Source organism: Typha angustifolia, chromosome 9, assembly GCF_048772165.1.
Source record: "Typha angustifolia cultivar Huaian chromosome 9, ASM4877216v1, whole genome shotgun sequence".
Lineage (NCBI taxonomy): Eukaryota > Viridiplantae > Streptophyta > Magnoliopsida > Poales > Typhaceae > Typha > Typha angustifolia.
Window position 1 is genome coordinate 3,654,541 of NC_133247.1, and position 13,742 is coordinate 3,668,282.

Genomic DNA, 13,742 nt, shown 5'->3' on the forward strand with positions numbered 1-13,742 from the left:
AACTTATTCGTAGGCTGTAGGACCTTTCACCGACTTCAAACTTGGAGCTACTAGCAATTATAATTTATAGACTTCTTTCTCTGGAGGGATACAGCTAAATGCCAAAGACATTAGACTTTGAATTTTTCTATCACGGAAGTACTGGTGATCAGTTTAATTATTTCAAACTAAGTACATGAGAGAAGATTCTTCTCTCTTTGTTAAGCATGCATAAGACAATGGCATAACCACTCCATGGGACCATAACACAGCCATCAAAAAAATTGGATAAGATTTATTATATTATCATTTAAAAAAAAATATTGCTATGTTTTCCTGTAAATATCTTTCCTCTTATTATATAGGTATTTATCAGCCCGATGATTTATTTTCATTATCTTAGAAATACTCTGAGTTTAATTTAACCTAGCGAGTAAAAACCGTTGAGAAAATATAACGAACAAATATTACTTTATTATATATATATAAAATATCTCTCGGAAAACTTATTAATTGTCATCGCAGCAACTTGTACATTGAATGATAATTGTTGGTTGAGTTAATTAACATAATAATTTTTTTTGAGACAATAAAATCATATATATATATATATACCTAATTTTTTCACATATAATTTATTATTTTACTGATCAAATTATCTTTTACCGTATTTTCTCGGTCAGGAGAGAATGTTTTATTTTCTCTCAAACAAAAATAATAATTCTTTTTAGAAAAAAAAATTGATATCAAAGTTTAATTTTCAATTTGATCAGAAAAAATAATAAAATTATGGTGATTTTAGAATAGTAATTTGCATGGGAAAAACTCAAATTTATTCGAATATATATATATATATATATATATAAAATAGAGAGAGTAGTTCACAATGGTCACTATCTAGATTATCTATCTATAAAGGCACCGGCCTTTCGCTTTTTGTTGCTTTCGGCAGCCATGACGCCCAAATCGCCAAAGAGTGATTGACACGTGTATGTGGACCACCGCCCTAATCAGCATTGACCCTCGCTGTCTGGACACGTGTCGTGTTTTGGTTGTTCCCTGCCATCGTTTATTTTTGAAGTTAAAAGCCCTCTTTAACTCTGTAATTAATTTTAGACCCCCTAAGAATTTTTCTACTTTTACTTTAAAAATAAGAAAGAGAAAATTTGATACAGTAATTATTTAGTTAAAGTGTTAAAATATTATAAAAATAAATAAGAGGATTAATGTGAAAATAAGTTATAGCTCATGTAGTCTAAGTGAATTTATACTACAGAAATATTGACCATTGACCAATGCAAAACATTATACTACATAAATATTTAATTTCTTTACCCATTTAATCCTTCTCTTTTTATCCGAAACCATCGATCATTATTTATTAGCGGTCTAGATTCTAACTCGGTCTATTAATTAATCTTTAAAAATTTGCTAGTATTTTGATGAGAGTGAAGAGAAACATAGCAACTAATATTCGTCTTGCAGTGATTCCTCTACTTCTATATCATTCATCTGCAGTTTTAAACAATTATATACTACCTTATCGAGATGGGTCATAAGGTTTAACTAAAATTAACTCCACTGATGAAGATTAGCATTGACTTCTACAGTTGGTTCTCGTGCTTATCGACAAAGTTTAAGATATTTGGGTTGCCACCAATGATGAATCTAGAGTATAGACATAGAATTCATATTTACTAGTTTATTGGTTAAAGTGATGTTTAATTATTTAAGTTTTATATTGGAAGTCAACCATAGTGGCAGGGCGGCAGGAGTGGAACAATTGCCTTAATCTACCTTTAACCGGTCAACCACTAAACAACCTTTTTATCTTAAGGTTTATGTAACGAGCAATATGTTTTGAAATATTATAGAATATAAAAAATATGTAAAATAATTCCAGTAAAACAAATAATATTTTTGAGACTTGTAGGCATTTGCAATTAAGGATGTTTGAATTTGGATTTGAAGTCATCCAATTTGAAAACAAATTGGTCGCATTCGAATGCAGTCATAGATTTTTATCTAGTTAAATAGTTTCGTAGAATCTGATTGGAGATATTTTTTTTGTTTGTATTAGGTGAGATTTAACCTAACCTTAGAGTGTATCTATCATCTCTTTAGATCTATCCATTTTAGATTAAGATTTTAGTAAGAAAAAATAGGGAAAAAGATAGAATGGAAAACTTCTTGTTCTTATTCTTATATTTTAACCGTTTGATAGGTTATATAGGTAAAGTTTTATATTTTCAGACAAAAATCGATACCACCGAACTTAAATATATGATATCGGATTCTAATATTATGTTAAGTTTACTGACTACTCTAAAAATTTAAACCACTAGCAAAACTATTATAATTTTATATTCTAGCAACAAATCCGGCTCTACACCGGTAGTTTGTTATCGGTTTTATTTATTTTTACTTAGTGTATATCATTTTCATCTCAGTTAACATCACTACCCACTAAATTATCTTTGCATGCCGACATGATACCATGAAGGCAACTAATCAACAACTCATTCATGCATGCAACTACAAAGGACGAATACTGACGTTTCGAGTGCAGGAGACACGAATCTAAAGACCTTTCAATTCGAACATCCATGACGAAGTGGGTTGAAAAGATCCACTACTTAATGTCGTAGAAAAGAAATTTTACCTCTCCTCCTTGGTTTAATTAACCTCGCCGGAGAAAAGAAAAATTGGAATCCAACTTCCAACAACTTCTTTGTCTCTTGCTCAAATTTAGAGCACCTTCAAATCTTTTGGCACAAACCGATGATTTGTTCGGCTGTGCTTTTACATTAAATTACAAAGATTTAACAACCTGTTACTTGATAAGATCCAGCAAATGCATTAAACACGTCTCCAGTTGAGCGCTGAGATTAATCATATGGTCATTTGAAAACGTTCATCAAGAACTACAGGTGCATCAGTCATTAGCATATACTTTTCCACCCAAAAGAGTCACACCGAGTGCAGGAGCTAAATACCCAACCTAATGATATCCATCATCCGACAAACATTACACGTGCGAGCAAACAGAGCCCAAATGAAGCCCAATTAAGAATTCAATTACAGCCTCAATTAGCTACTGCAAGAAGAAGTCTCATCCTAAGTAGGGAAAGCATTCTATCAGCTATAGGGGCTCATGCCAATGTTGCTCCCATAAGGGGCAGCAGCATTAGAGACGTGGGCCTTGGAGTAGGAGATGTAGTAGAATTCTGAAAGGACGGCAGTGAAGAACACAAAAGCAGCGCCGGCGGCAAAGACGCCCTTCCGCAAAGTCTGGCATGACGGTGTGCCGTCAGCCAGAAAGTGGCGGTATCGGGTGTGGTAGGCATTACGCACTGATCCGGCTAATAAGCACAACTCTGCTATTATGAACGTCAACCTGCAACAGTAGTATAAATAATTTTTACTATGCAGACATGGTAAAATAAATCTACAAGAGCAGAAGCAATTTAATTTACAATTGTGGAGGTTGTGTAGTGTACTCATGTACCACAAGAAAATAGTGTACGAGTGTAGGGGAGTAAATGTTCAGTGTCTAAATGAGCTGACTTTGTACTCAAGCTTGACTCGAAATTAATTACAAGTCTAAAATTTGTTCAGGCTCGGCTTATTTCCTTTAAAGCCGATATTGAGTTAAGCCTAAGCTTATTTCAAATCTAATTCTATTCAAGTTTGAGCTCAACTCAAATTTTATTCAAGTCGTCAAGCTTGAATTAAGTAAGACTTGATGAATGCTTGAAATTAGGAAAAACTATGTTCTGAGGCTTGGCTCATTTACTTTCTAGCTAAGCCTTAGCAGAATTCAAGCTACTTGGGTCGGATCGGAGTGTTATCCAGATCATTAGTGCTATGAATTCATACTTGGTTTATTATTTTACCTTCGTGTGTTAGGGAGTTTACACACAGGTTTTCAAAGGATGGATTAAGATGCAAACAAACGCTGCCATATAGCCCATTTAAGCATAGCATAGAGAGGCAGTCGATGCTATATTTTTCAGACTACTTAGTCTGAGTTGGGATTTGGCGTACGCCAATCCTATGCATCTCGATCTATACACATTATCATGTGTGTATTAGCTCATCAATCTCATCAATTATGTACATCCAACGACTTTGATCAAGCATCCCGAAATCCTACTATCCTCTTTTATCTACTTTCGGGTATGATCGGCGACACCGGATGCCCGCAATCGATGCACGCATCCGATTGCACACCCAACCCTATTCAAACCGGCCAGGGCACTGAATCCCCCACCCACTTTTACCCTAGGAACTCTAATCACCAATAACAATATTAATATAACATTATTGAGTCTGGAATCCGCGATAAATTGCAGTTCGGTTCAGATTCCTTAATTTAACAGGCTGCAATACACTACTCATTACTCAATAAATACTCGGAAAGCAATCAATGCGTAGAATATATAAAATCTCTTCCTTTCCTAATTAACATTCAGATTTAAGTTTTTTCCAAGACCTATTAACTTCTTAGTGGGGTTCTTAAAGATTTTAACAGTGACATTGTTGAATTTAGGAAAATATGCATATGCCACCTTTGGATGAAGCCATTTTACAGTTTGAACTTGCATTCTCAAAATTTATAGATCATATTCCAAATTTATATAAAACGCTGCCGTTTTGCAGCAATGAATTTAATGGTGAAAGTAATTTGATATTAATAGTGAAGGGTTTCTTATGCAAATTTCCTTACGAAAAAAAGAACTTGCTCGGATCTCGACGATTGAAGTACTCTAACGAAAATTAAACTACATACAGGGTTTCTTATGCAAATTTCCTTGCGAAAAAAGAGTAAACAGAAGAGCGCGGATCTCGAAGATTCCGATTATGGTCACCGCCGGTGAAAGTACTCTAACGAAAACAAGCACAGTGCGGGACGAAGTGACGAAGAAGTAAGTACTCACCAGCAGAAGAGGAAGAGTAGTAGTGCGCAGGCGCGTGAGCCACCGGGGCGGAGGGCCCGACCGCAGCAGAAGCACTTGCTCGCCGCCATCACCAAGATCTGGCTCAGGAGCAAGAACAGCAGCGCGCCCGTGCCGAGCCCCGTCGCGATGTCCGAATCGTACACGCAGTAGGTGTAGTTCTGCTCCTTATCCGGCACCACCGTCGCCTGCACAGCGAAACCAAAGGGTCACCATCGCACAAGATCAGGAGAACGACGAACCACAGCCTTCGGATCGGACATCCTACCGTGCTCCGCCGCTGCTCGGCCGCGACGGCCAGGCCGAATGCTATGACGTCGAAGACGAAGACGAGGACAACGACGATAGTAGACGCCATAGTAGACGTTTATGTGTGTGAACGAGACGCAGATGAGGTGTTTGAGGAAATGGGGAATAGAAATAGATCTCAACTGGGAAGTAGATGTACGAAGGATTTGGTATTTGGTAGCAATGTGTAATGTAATGCGTATCCTTTTCACCTACTGCCAGCTGGATTCTCGTGAATGGGACACACCGCATGCATTAGTAGTCAACTTTGACTTAAAAGATTTTCTTTTTATCAAAAAATAAAACCTTTTTTTTTTTTTTTACATTCAACAGTCTGAATTTTAGCTCGACTTATTTTTACACTCATTGATCTAAGATTCATTTATTAGGATGACAAATTCTCACCCAACATATTAAATCTAAAATATAATAATTCATCATTTTTCAACAGCTTAGTTCAAATCATACATCTATTATTTAAAAATATAAAATATCTAACTATTTCATTTAAGTCTACTTCTTAAAAATGCGAGCAGTTTCCAATTAATTCATTTATATTTATTATCTCAATCCAATTAATTCATCCAACTAATTTTATTGATAATTTAAATATTCAATTTATGATACCTTTAATAACTGACGTAAACCCGAATTACGGACATAAATTTTTTTAATAAATTTGACTTAAACTAATCTAAAATTTGACTAGAGCTTTTAGAGTAATGGATTTGGATAATATTGTTTAAAATCGAACACCGTGGTTATATGCCATCTCATGGTGGGCACTACTACTTAGCTAGTTGGGCTGGCCTTATGAGAGGCCCAATAATGCATGGATTCTCCATTACAATTTATCTAAGGGGTGTTAGTGGTCGGGTCTTTGTTTTTCTTTTTAACTTAGTGAAACATAAAAATTTTGATGTTATATTTTACTTTATTTTGATACGAATTATTGTGTAAAATACTTGGCTTTTTTTTTTAATAAATTATTTTTATAACTTTAATTTTGTATGGCGTTTAATTATCAATTCTAGATAACAAATTATCGAAGGCCATGCCGAGAAGGAGATAAAAATAAAAAGAAAGTTTAGTAACAATCACTTGTTATTATTCTATTTTTGTGGTTGATTACAATTAGGTTTTTAGAATATTATTTATTTTTATATAGCCTTTTTTATCATATCTTTCATTTCGTTTATATTCTTTAATTCTTCTCTCTTTTTATTTCATCTAATTTTAGTGTTTAAAATTAATTATGCATGACGAACAACTAACATAATATGTATTTTAAATATTTTTATAATTAAGAGAGTCATTGTGCTATAAAAAAATAATAAAATGATGTCTATAAATTAAACAATTATTCATGAAGTCTTCTAGGCGAGGTAAATTACCTTAAAGGGCATAAAAATATCGTAGATATTTCTTATGTTTTAAAATCTAACAACTACGGTGTACAAAATGCGGTCTTATCTACAGGGCGGTGATCGTACCGCTCGCTTGGAGAAGGGGTACCGTGACACCGCGCAACTTTTCGCCTTACTCTCACGCCAACTGACGTCGCCTATAGTCTAAATTGATAATTATATGGAAGGGTTGGACTAAAACAGAAAAAAGAGGGAAAAGAGGCGCACGTGCTCGGCACCTGCGCTACAGTACCTCCTTCCTCCCCAACACGCCTCTGTTCCGACTACCGATAGGAATTTGTTTTCCGAAATCTCCGACGAGATTTCGGATTGGGTTGTTAGTTAATCCTCAAAATTTACTTATATATATCTATCTCCATCTCTCTCTATGTCTTTTTCTCCTCTTCTCTTCCCGTCCTCTTCCTCTAGCTGAGTCCGACCCGGGCGACGCCAAATCCAGCCCGAGCTCACGTCAACTTCGCCGTCTTTCCACCTCGCCGGCGACTTCCTTCAAGTCTAGGTAACTCTCTAACCCTCCCCCTTGCTCTCTAGTTGTCCTCGAAACCAACGCCAAACGCACACACCACCGCAACCTCACCTCACCGGCAACCTTGTCGGGCGAAGGTGAGCCTCCTCCTCTCCACCACTATCCTCTCTCTTCTCTTCCTCTCGTTTTCGCCGCTCCTTCAGCCACCACCTCCTACCTCCCTTCTCTCTCTCTCTCTTTCTCATTTGGTCTCCCTTACCCATCCCAAAACCGAGCAACCCTCTCTCTCCATGAGTTACTCCACCGGGGAAGAAGGTGAAGGAGGTGGGGTTTGGGCTGGGCCAAACCCCCTCCTTTTGAGCTTGGACATCAAGCAAGCTCGCTTCTCTAACAGAATCCCTCGTCGATGCTTCCGATTTCTCCTCTTTTAGTGCATTGCGTGAAACTGAAATTAGGATTAGGGCAAGTTCTATTTCGTCTATTTTCGTATATCTTTTAGAGTTTCCATGCTGCGGATGTCTTGCAATTTGCTCCTCTATCAATGCCAAGGGTTTCGATTTTGAACTGCTCTTTCAGGAAAAATGCCTCGAAAAGTTTCTTATGGACATGCTTATGATGAAGACCGTGATGATTACGAAGATTATGATGACTATGATGATGATTATGACTACAGCCATGATACTGAAGAAAGTAAAAGTCATCAAAATGGTATGGCGGAGCTGAATCTAATGTTGTCTTCAGCTTGGATATTGACTTACTGTAGTATTGTTTGTTTAAATTGGTACATATTTCTTATCGATTCTGCCTGTTTTACTACATGTTATTCTGAGCCTGATGAACCAGAAGCTCAACTAGCTCATTATCTCTTTAATTGGAAAATGCATAGAAAATTATATATGCACGTAGAGATTAAACTTGAGGTGGCCTCTCTTAAGAAATAATGTGGTTTGCCAGGTCCTAGGAAAGAAATAATCGGTATGTCCATATTTTTTTTATAATATGCTGAGAATAATTTACTTCAATGATCTTACCATTATAACCAATTTATTGATCTATATGATTGATGATTTATGAATAGAACGATGTCCTGAAATTTGATGATTTTGACATACTCAGAGTTCTTGCCCTCTTTTATTGCTATCTTTTTGCTTTTTCTGATATAAAGATTTCTTCTATTTTGATACCGCTGACCATACACCATTACATTATTGTCAATTCAGTTGCTTTAGCATCCCAGTAACAAAACTAAAGCTTTTCTGTTTCATATTTCTTCGTGCTCCTTAGGTACATTGCAGATATCATCACAGATCAACGAAAAAGTTATCAAACCTGCACTTTGGAAGTGCTCCATTTGCACCTTTGATAATGATGAAAGTCTAGTATGCTGTGATATATGTGGAGTTTTCCGAGATTCCTTTGTTAAGTCTGGCAAAGATGTTAGAGAGAAAGGTATGTTTATTGAAATAGGGAATTTCAGCTTTGAATTATCTGATAGCATTGATGAGCATTTACTTCATACCTCCCTTGATGTAGTGCAGCGAATGTTGTCTGAAGGTACTGCACTACATTCTGAATCTATTAAGATTTACTCTCTTTAGTGTTTGATGCAGTTAATGGCACATCCAGAGATTCTGGAACATCTATAATGGCGAAGTCTCTTTCTACAGGAATGACTAAAGTAGATCTGACAGATGACTTCCAAAGAAAAAAAACTAGTACATCATACCAGAAAGGTACTGTTCATGCACCAAGATGATCACTGTACCGACATATCTTATTTTATTGTTTTTATTTGCATTAAAACCTATTTCATTTTTGCAGTTTTCTTACTTGTCTATATCATTCATTAGAATATGTTGTTACTGTGATATTGTATCATTTAGTTCTTAATTTTTTAAATGGTAGCAAGGATAATTCTTAGTTGTTAATCCTTAATCTTTAATTTATATATTCTCTGTGAATCAATTGTATTGGGTGGATGGATGTGTGTGGTGCAGCCATGCAACTTTAACACCCGTTTTAGATAAGCAATCTAACAAAATCAGATTTGAGTGTGGACAACTTCTTAATCTCAATATGAAATATCATTTCTATCTTCTTGACTATGTATTTATTTATTTAAGCCTTTAAGGCAGTTGACAAAAGAATTCTTGGAAATTGTTTGCGATTGCTCTCTCTTTTTTGATCCACAGGAAGTTTTACATGAAAACTGACTTTAATCGATATATGCCCTTATGTATAGGTTCCCTACTAATTACATAATCTTATGAACTAGATATTGTCCAACATTAGGAATTTGATTCAACCGGATGTTTGAAGCTGATCTCTTGATTACTAAGTTTGCAAATTTTCTCTGTATTGTACCTGAAAATTCTGTCAAAATTTCATGAAATGAGGTTTCATATAGTAAGGCAATTTCTTTACTATTCCAGTGTGCACAACGATAGATATATTTTACTGTTCTCTTCAAAAAAAGAACGGGCAATACATTCTATTTAGTAGTCATCTGTAAATTTATTCTCACTGGTATGCAAATGTATTTATATTTCCCCCCCTCACTCACATCCAGATGCATGACTGTTAGAGTATGAGGTTATTGATTTTGAATTGCTTGCCTAAATGTGTTGATTATTCTTTTTTTATTTTATTTTGTGCATTCCAGTGTATGACTTGACACAGTCAACATCTACCATGGCTTCTTCTAGCGTCAACAATATTAAGAAAGCTACTTTACCTCCAGAAAGTGACTTATTATTATCTGCCTCATTATCTAAAGCCTATCAACTGAAGGAAGATAATAGTATGTCTGACTCAGCAATGTTACCCTCCAATATAAAACAGCTGAATTTTGTGGAAACTCATAAAAGTAATACAAGAGATAATTCATATAGTCAGTACAAGCCAGAGAAATGGATGATGGACCAACTTCATGATGCATCAAGTCAGCTAAATCTTGCAATAGTAAGTTATGAATCTTATTTTGCTTTGTCAACTTGATTTTTCATCATTCTCTTTCTTTATGCTTTTGCACTCTATATTCCAGAACATGTTCCATCCACCAAACAGGTTTTTGTCCTCGGAACATGGTTTTGATTGTTACCTATTGACTAGGTTGGTCATGTCGATTCGGGAAAATCAACACTCTCTGGGAAATTGCTGCATCTTTTGGGAAGAATATCAAAGAGAGAAATGCACAAGCACGAGAAAGAGGCTAAAGAAAAGGTCTGTTTCTTCCTCCAAATTGAGGTGTTGTATATTGCAAAGTGTGTCACTATAGATTGTTGAAATGTATAGGGGAAGTTGTTTTATCATAGACAAACTGCATACATGGAGCTACACAACTGATATGAACCGATATGAGATTTGTTGCACAGTTTCTTTGCCATGCATATTATTTTTAATTTTTATGCTTACGCTTTATGCTTATAACTGGCAAAATATGCTGTAATTTGTTAATACAGGGAAAAGGATCATTTGCCTATGCATGGGCTATGGATGAGAGTACTGAAGAGAGAGAAAGGGGTGTAACAATGAATGTGGGTGTTGCATACTTCAAATCAAAGAAATATCGTGTTGTTTTGCTGGACTCCCCTGGGCACAAAGACTTTGTCCCAAATATGATATCTGGTGCTGCACAAGCAGATGCAGCTATTCTGGTTATTGATGCCTGTATGGGTTCTTTTGAAGCTGGCATGACTGGTAATGGTTTTGGGCAGACTAAAGAACATGCTCAACTTACTAGAAGTTTCGGTGTTGATCAAATGATTGTTGCTGTCAACAAGATGGATGCCGTGGGGTACTCGAAGGACAGATTTGATTTCATTAAGGCACAACTTGGCAGTTTCTTGCGTTTATGTGGTTTCAGAGACTCCCTTGTTACTTGGGTACCCTTAAGTGCCATTGAAAATCAGAATGTTGTTAGTGCTACTTCAGATGCACGTTTATCCTGCTGGTAAGTTAAAACTAAACTTTATCCTTTTCCTTGCAACTGTCCCTGGTTCCTGAAATGTTTCTAGAAAATTTAAACTAAACAATCACCTCTTTTTTCAGTTGATTCTGCATTCTGTTTTTCTGTCTTCTTTGGGACTTCAATCACTTTTCTTAATGCATATTCAGTTATCTGATGCTTTTTTTGTTTGTTGAGAAATAAACAGTTTAAAATATTGTGAATCACATCATTTTTTTAAAGTTCTGTATAATGCGATATTCACTTAGTGCTATTTTTCAAGATAATATGGCACTGAAAAATCATGCCTTTGAAATTTGTTATTCAATGATTAGCTTCAGAGACGTCAGATTTAGACTACGTATGCCCTTTGTCTTGTTTTGTTGAAGATATTGAATCCTCTCTGATAAAATTGTCTTAGGCAGCCTTATAATTCTTATTTTATCTTTTGTTCACATTCTTCACATGTATAATCCGAAGAATATATTTAGTTATTTAACTGCTTAGGCTATGTGGATAGCGCACAAAGGTTACAATTCTGATGCTTTTAGTCTTTCAGCAGATTGCTTGTTTTTAAGAAAGATATATGTTTGGCCTTCAATAGTTCATATATGGTCTTGTATTTTCATCTTTCAGCATCATTATTTTATTTATCTTTAATTCGATGGGAAATTATTTAACTGTAAACTTCTATATTCAGAACTTATCTTTCTAGAGAAGACGATTGTTGCAAGTTCTTCTACATTATTGATAGTCATAAAAGTTCTTGATTGGATGATATATATATATTTTTTGCCTTTTCTTTTTCAGGTTCCACGGGCCATGTCTATTGGATGCAATAGATTCTCTGCAGCCTCCATCACGTGATGTTTCAAAGCCTCTCATTATACCTATATGTGATGTCATCAAGTCACATACAATGGGACAAGTGTCAGCTTGTGGAAAGTTAGAGACTGGCGCTATTCGAAATGGTTCAAAGGTAAAATCTGCTCAATGGAACTAATTACAATCATGTAAGTTATAAAAAGGAATTGTAAGACTTGAAAGACTAAATCATCTATTGGACGAGAATGACTACTCGTAAAAGAAGTATATTCAGACCACATTTTTTCATTGGCGACATGACGTCTTCTGCACTAGATATAACCTCTGAAATGACTGATGCCTATTAATGACAAGCTTATCATTTAGATAATTCAATGTTATGGTGGACCATGCCTAGCTAAAAGAGAACGTGGATATCCTGTATTGGTGTTTTCTACTCAGCTTAAAGTCAAGGATTTGAGGTAGCAAACCGAAATTATCTTATTCTTTACAGTTTAAGGATTTGAGGATAGTTGCTTCTTTTTCATGTTAGGCATAACTACATTATTAAAGATCCTTTAATTGCTGTTGACTTTCGTCATAAGGTTTATATGGTATGTAGGTTGACCTTGCAAACTCAAACTGCAGCTGTCATCGGAGCCCCTTCGTGATTAATTTTCTTATTATTTATACTGCAAATGATGAGAATCTTGCTGATAATATGAAATATTGATAGTACTCATTCTCAAAGATATGAATTTGCTTTTTACAGGTTTTGGTTATGCCTTCAAGGGAATTGGCTACAGTGCGATCCATTGAGCAAGACTCTAATATTTGCAGCATTGCGAGAGCTGGTGACAATGTGGCTGTTGGGTTACAAGGTGTTGACTGGAGTCATGTGATGCCTGGGGGGGTGCTTTGCCACCCTGATTTCCCAGTGCCTACGGCCACATGCTTGGAGCTAAAGATCCTCGTCTTGGATGTTGCAACTCCTATCTTAGCTGGTTCTCAGGTCAGTTAAGAACTTGGCCTTTGACTTTATTTTTATCTAGTGTAGCTCGTCTTCCAAAGAAAAGTTGGTAATGCAGGTCGAGTTTCACATACATCATGCAAAGGAGGCTGCAAGAGTGGCAAAGATAGCGTCGCTTCTAGACCAGAAGACAGGAAAGACTTCGAAGAGAGCACCTCGTTTTCTTAAAGCCAAACAAAGTGCTATAATACAGGTAAACAGAACTTGCAGTGATTTAGAAGTTTCTGCTTATTGTCTCAGTACAACTCAATCTAATTCATGTTTCTGAATTATGCATTCAGCTGTGTTGTGTCAGCAGCATTTAGTTGATCGTTTCTGTTTTACCCTTTTCAGGTCACACTGAGTGCAGCAGTATGTGTGCAAGAATTCTCCAAATGCCGGGCTCTTGGAAGGGTATTCCTACGATCATCAGGAAGCACCATTGCAGTTGGTATCGTGTTGCGGGTAATTGATCAAGATGAATAGCTCCAGTATTGGCATGCTTGCTCAACCTTGCAAGTTCCGGGAGGTTCCAAGGATGAATTGTAAAATTTTTGACCAGATAATTTACGGTAACATGTCACATGGCTTTAAGAATAATGCCTTGCAGAGATGAAGAAAGTGTTGTAGCAGTCGCCTGATGCAGGCAGTTTTGGCTTTTCTTTTTTCATGATCATGTATGCGTGTAGTAGTACTAAGCCCTGATCCTTGAGCCAACTCTGTGATCAGGGCATCATGAGTGTGTGTCTGTGTGTTAATCTTTGTTGTTGAGAGAAAATCCTGAATATATTACTAGTTTTTGGTTACATCTATTATATGATTAAAATTTGTTCTTAATCACATTCTCGTTTTGTGTTCTATTCCA

The 13,742-nt window shown here is 36.0% G+C and overlaps 2 protein-coding genes across 3 annotated transcripts; one reads left to right on the forward strand and one right to left on the reverse strand.

Moving 5' to 3' along the window:
* Window positions 1–2,904: 2,904 nt before the first annotated feature.
* On the reverse strand, window positions 2,905–5,366 carry LOC140767157 (uncharacterized). Its single transcript, XM_073106973.1, has 3 exons — window positions 5,206–5,366; window positions 4,920–5,125; window positions 2,905–3,376 (listed from the first exon to the last, which is right to left on the reverse strand). Exons 1-3 carry the CDS (start codon window positions 5,293–5,295, stop codon window positions 3,118–3,120), a joined length of 555 nt encoding a protein of 184 aa, XP_072963074.1. The 5' UTR covers window positions 5,296–5,366; the 3' UTR covers window positions 2,905–3,117.
* A 1,463-nt stretch (window positions 5,367–6,829) lies between these two features.
* LOC140767639 (uncharacterized) lies at window positions 6,830–13,717 on the forward strand. 2 transcript variants are annotated; one of them, XM_073107634.1, is made up of 11 exons: window positions 6,830–7,151; window positions 7,695–7,826; window positions 8,403–8,567; window positions 8,717–8,851; window positions 9,781–10,079; window positions 10,230–10,340; window positions 10,580–11,070; window positions 11,875–12,043; window positions 12,641–12,880; window positions 12,957–13,091; window positions 13,232–13,717. In XM_073107634.1, the coding sequence occupies exons 2-11, from the start codon at window positions 7,700–7,702 to the stop codon at window positions 13,361–13,363; spliced, it is 2,004 nt and encodes a 667-aa protein (XP_072963735.1). In that variant the 5' UTR covers window positions 6,830–7,151; window positions 7,695–7,699; the 3' UTR covers window positions 13,364–13,717. The 2 variants fall into 2 exon arrangements, with proteins under 2 accessions (XP_072963735.1, XP_072963736.1); XM_073107635.1 differs by having other exon boundaries at window positions 6,831–7,151; window positions 8,729–8,851.
* The last annotated feature ends 25 nt before the right edge of the window (window positions 13,718–13,742 follow it).

What these genes read in the sequence shown, in the direction of transcription:
- LOC140767157 (XM_073106973.1), bottom strand. Translation starts at nt 5,295, where the DNA reads ATGGCGTCTACTATCGTCGTTGTCCTCGTCTTCGTCTTCGACGTCATA. An exon ending in CCGAGCAGCGGCGGAGCACG is followed by an intron (nt 5,126 to 5,205) that starts GTAGGATGTCCG and finishes TTCGCTGTGCAG; the next exon opens with GCGACGGTGGTGCCGGATAA. An exon ending in CTACTCTTCCTCTTCTGCTG is followed by an intron (nt 3,377 to 4,919) that starts GTGAGTACTTAC and finishes CTACTGTTGCAG; the next exon opens with GTTGACGTTCATAATAGCAG.
- LOC140767639 (XM_073107634.1), top strand. Translation starts at nt 7,700, where the DNA reads ATGCCTCGAAAAGTTTCTTATGGACATGCTTATGATGAAGACCGTGAT. An exon ending in CAAAGATGTTAGAGAGAAAG is followed by an intron (nt 8,568 to 8,716) that starts GTATGTTTATTG and finishes TACTCTCTTTAG; the next exon opens with TGTTTGATGCAGTTAATGGC. An exon ending in AGAAAGAGGCTAAAGAAAAG is followed by an intron (nt 10,341 to 10,579) that starts GTCTGTTTCTTC and finishes TTGTTAATACAG; the next exon opens with GGAAAAGGATCATTTGCCTA.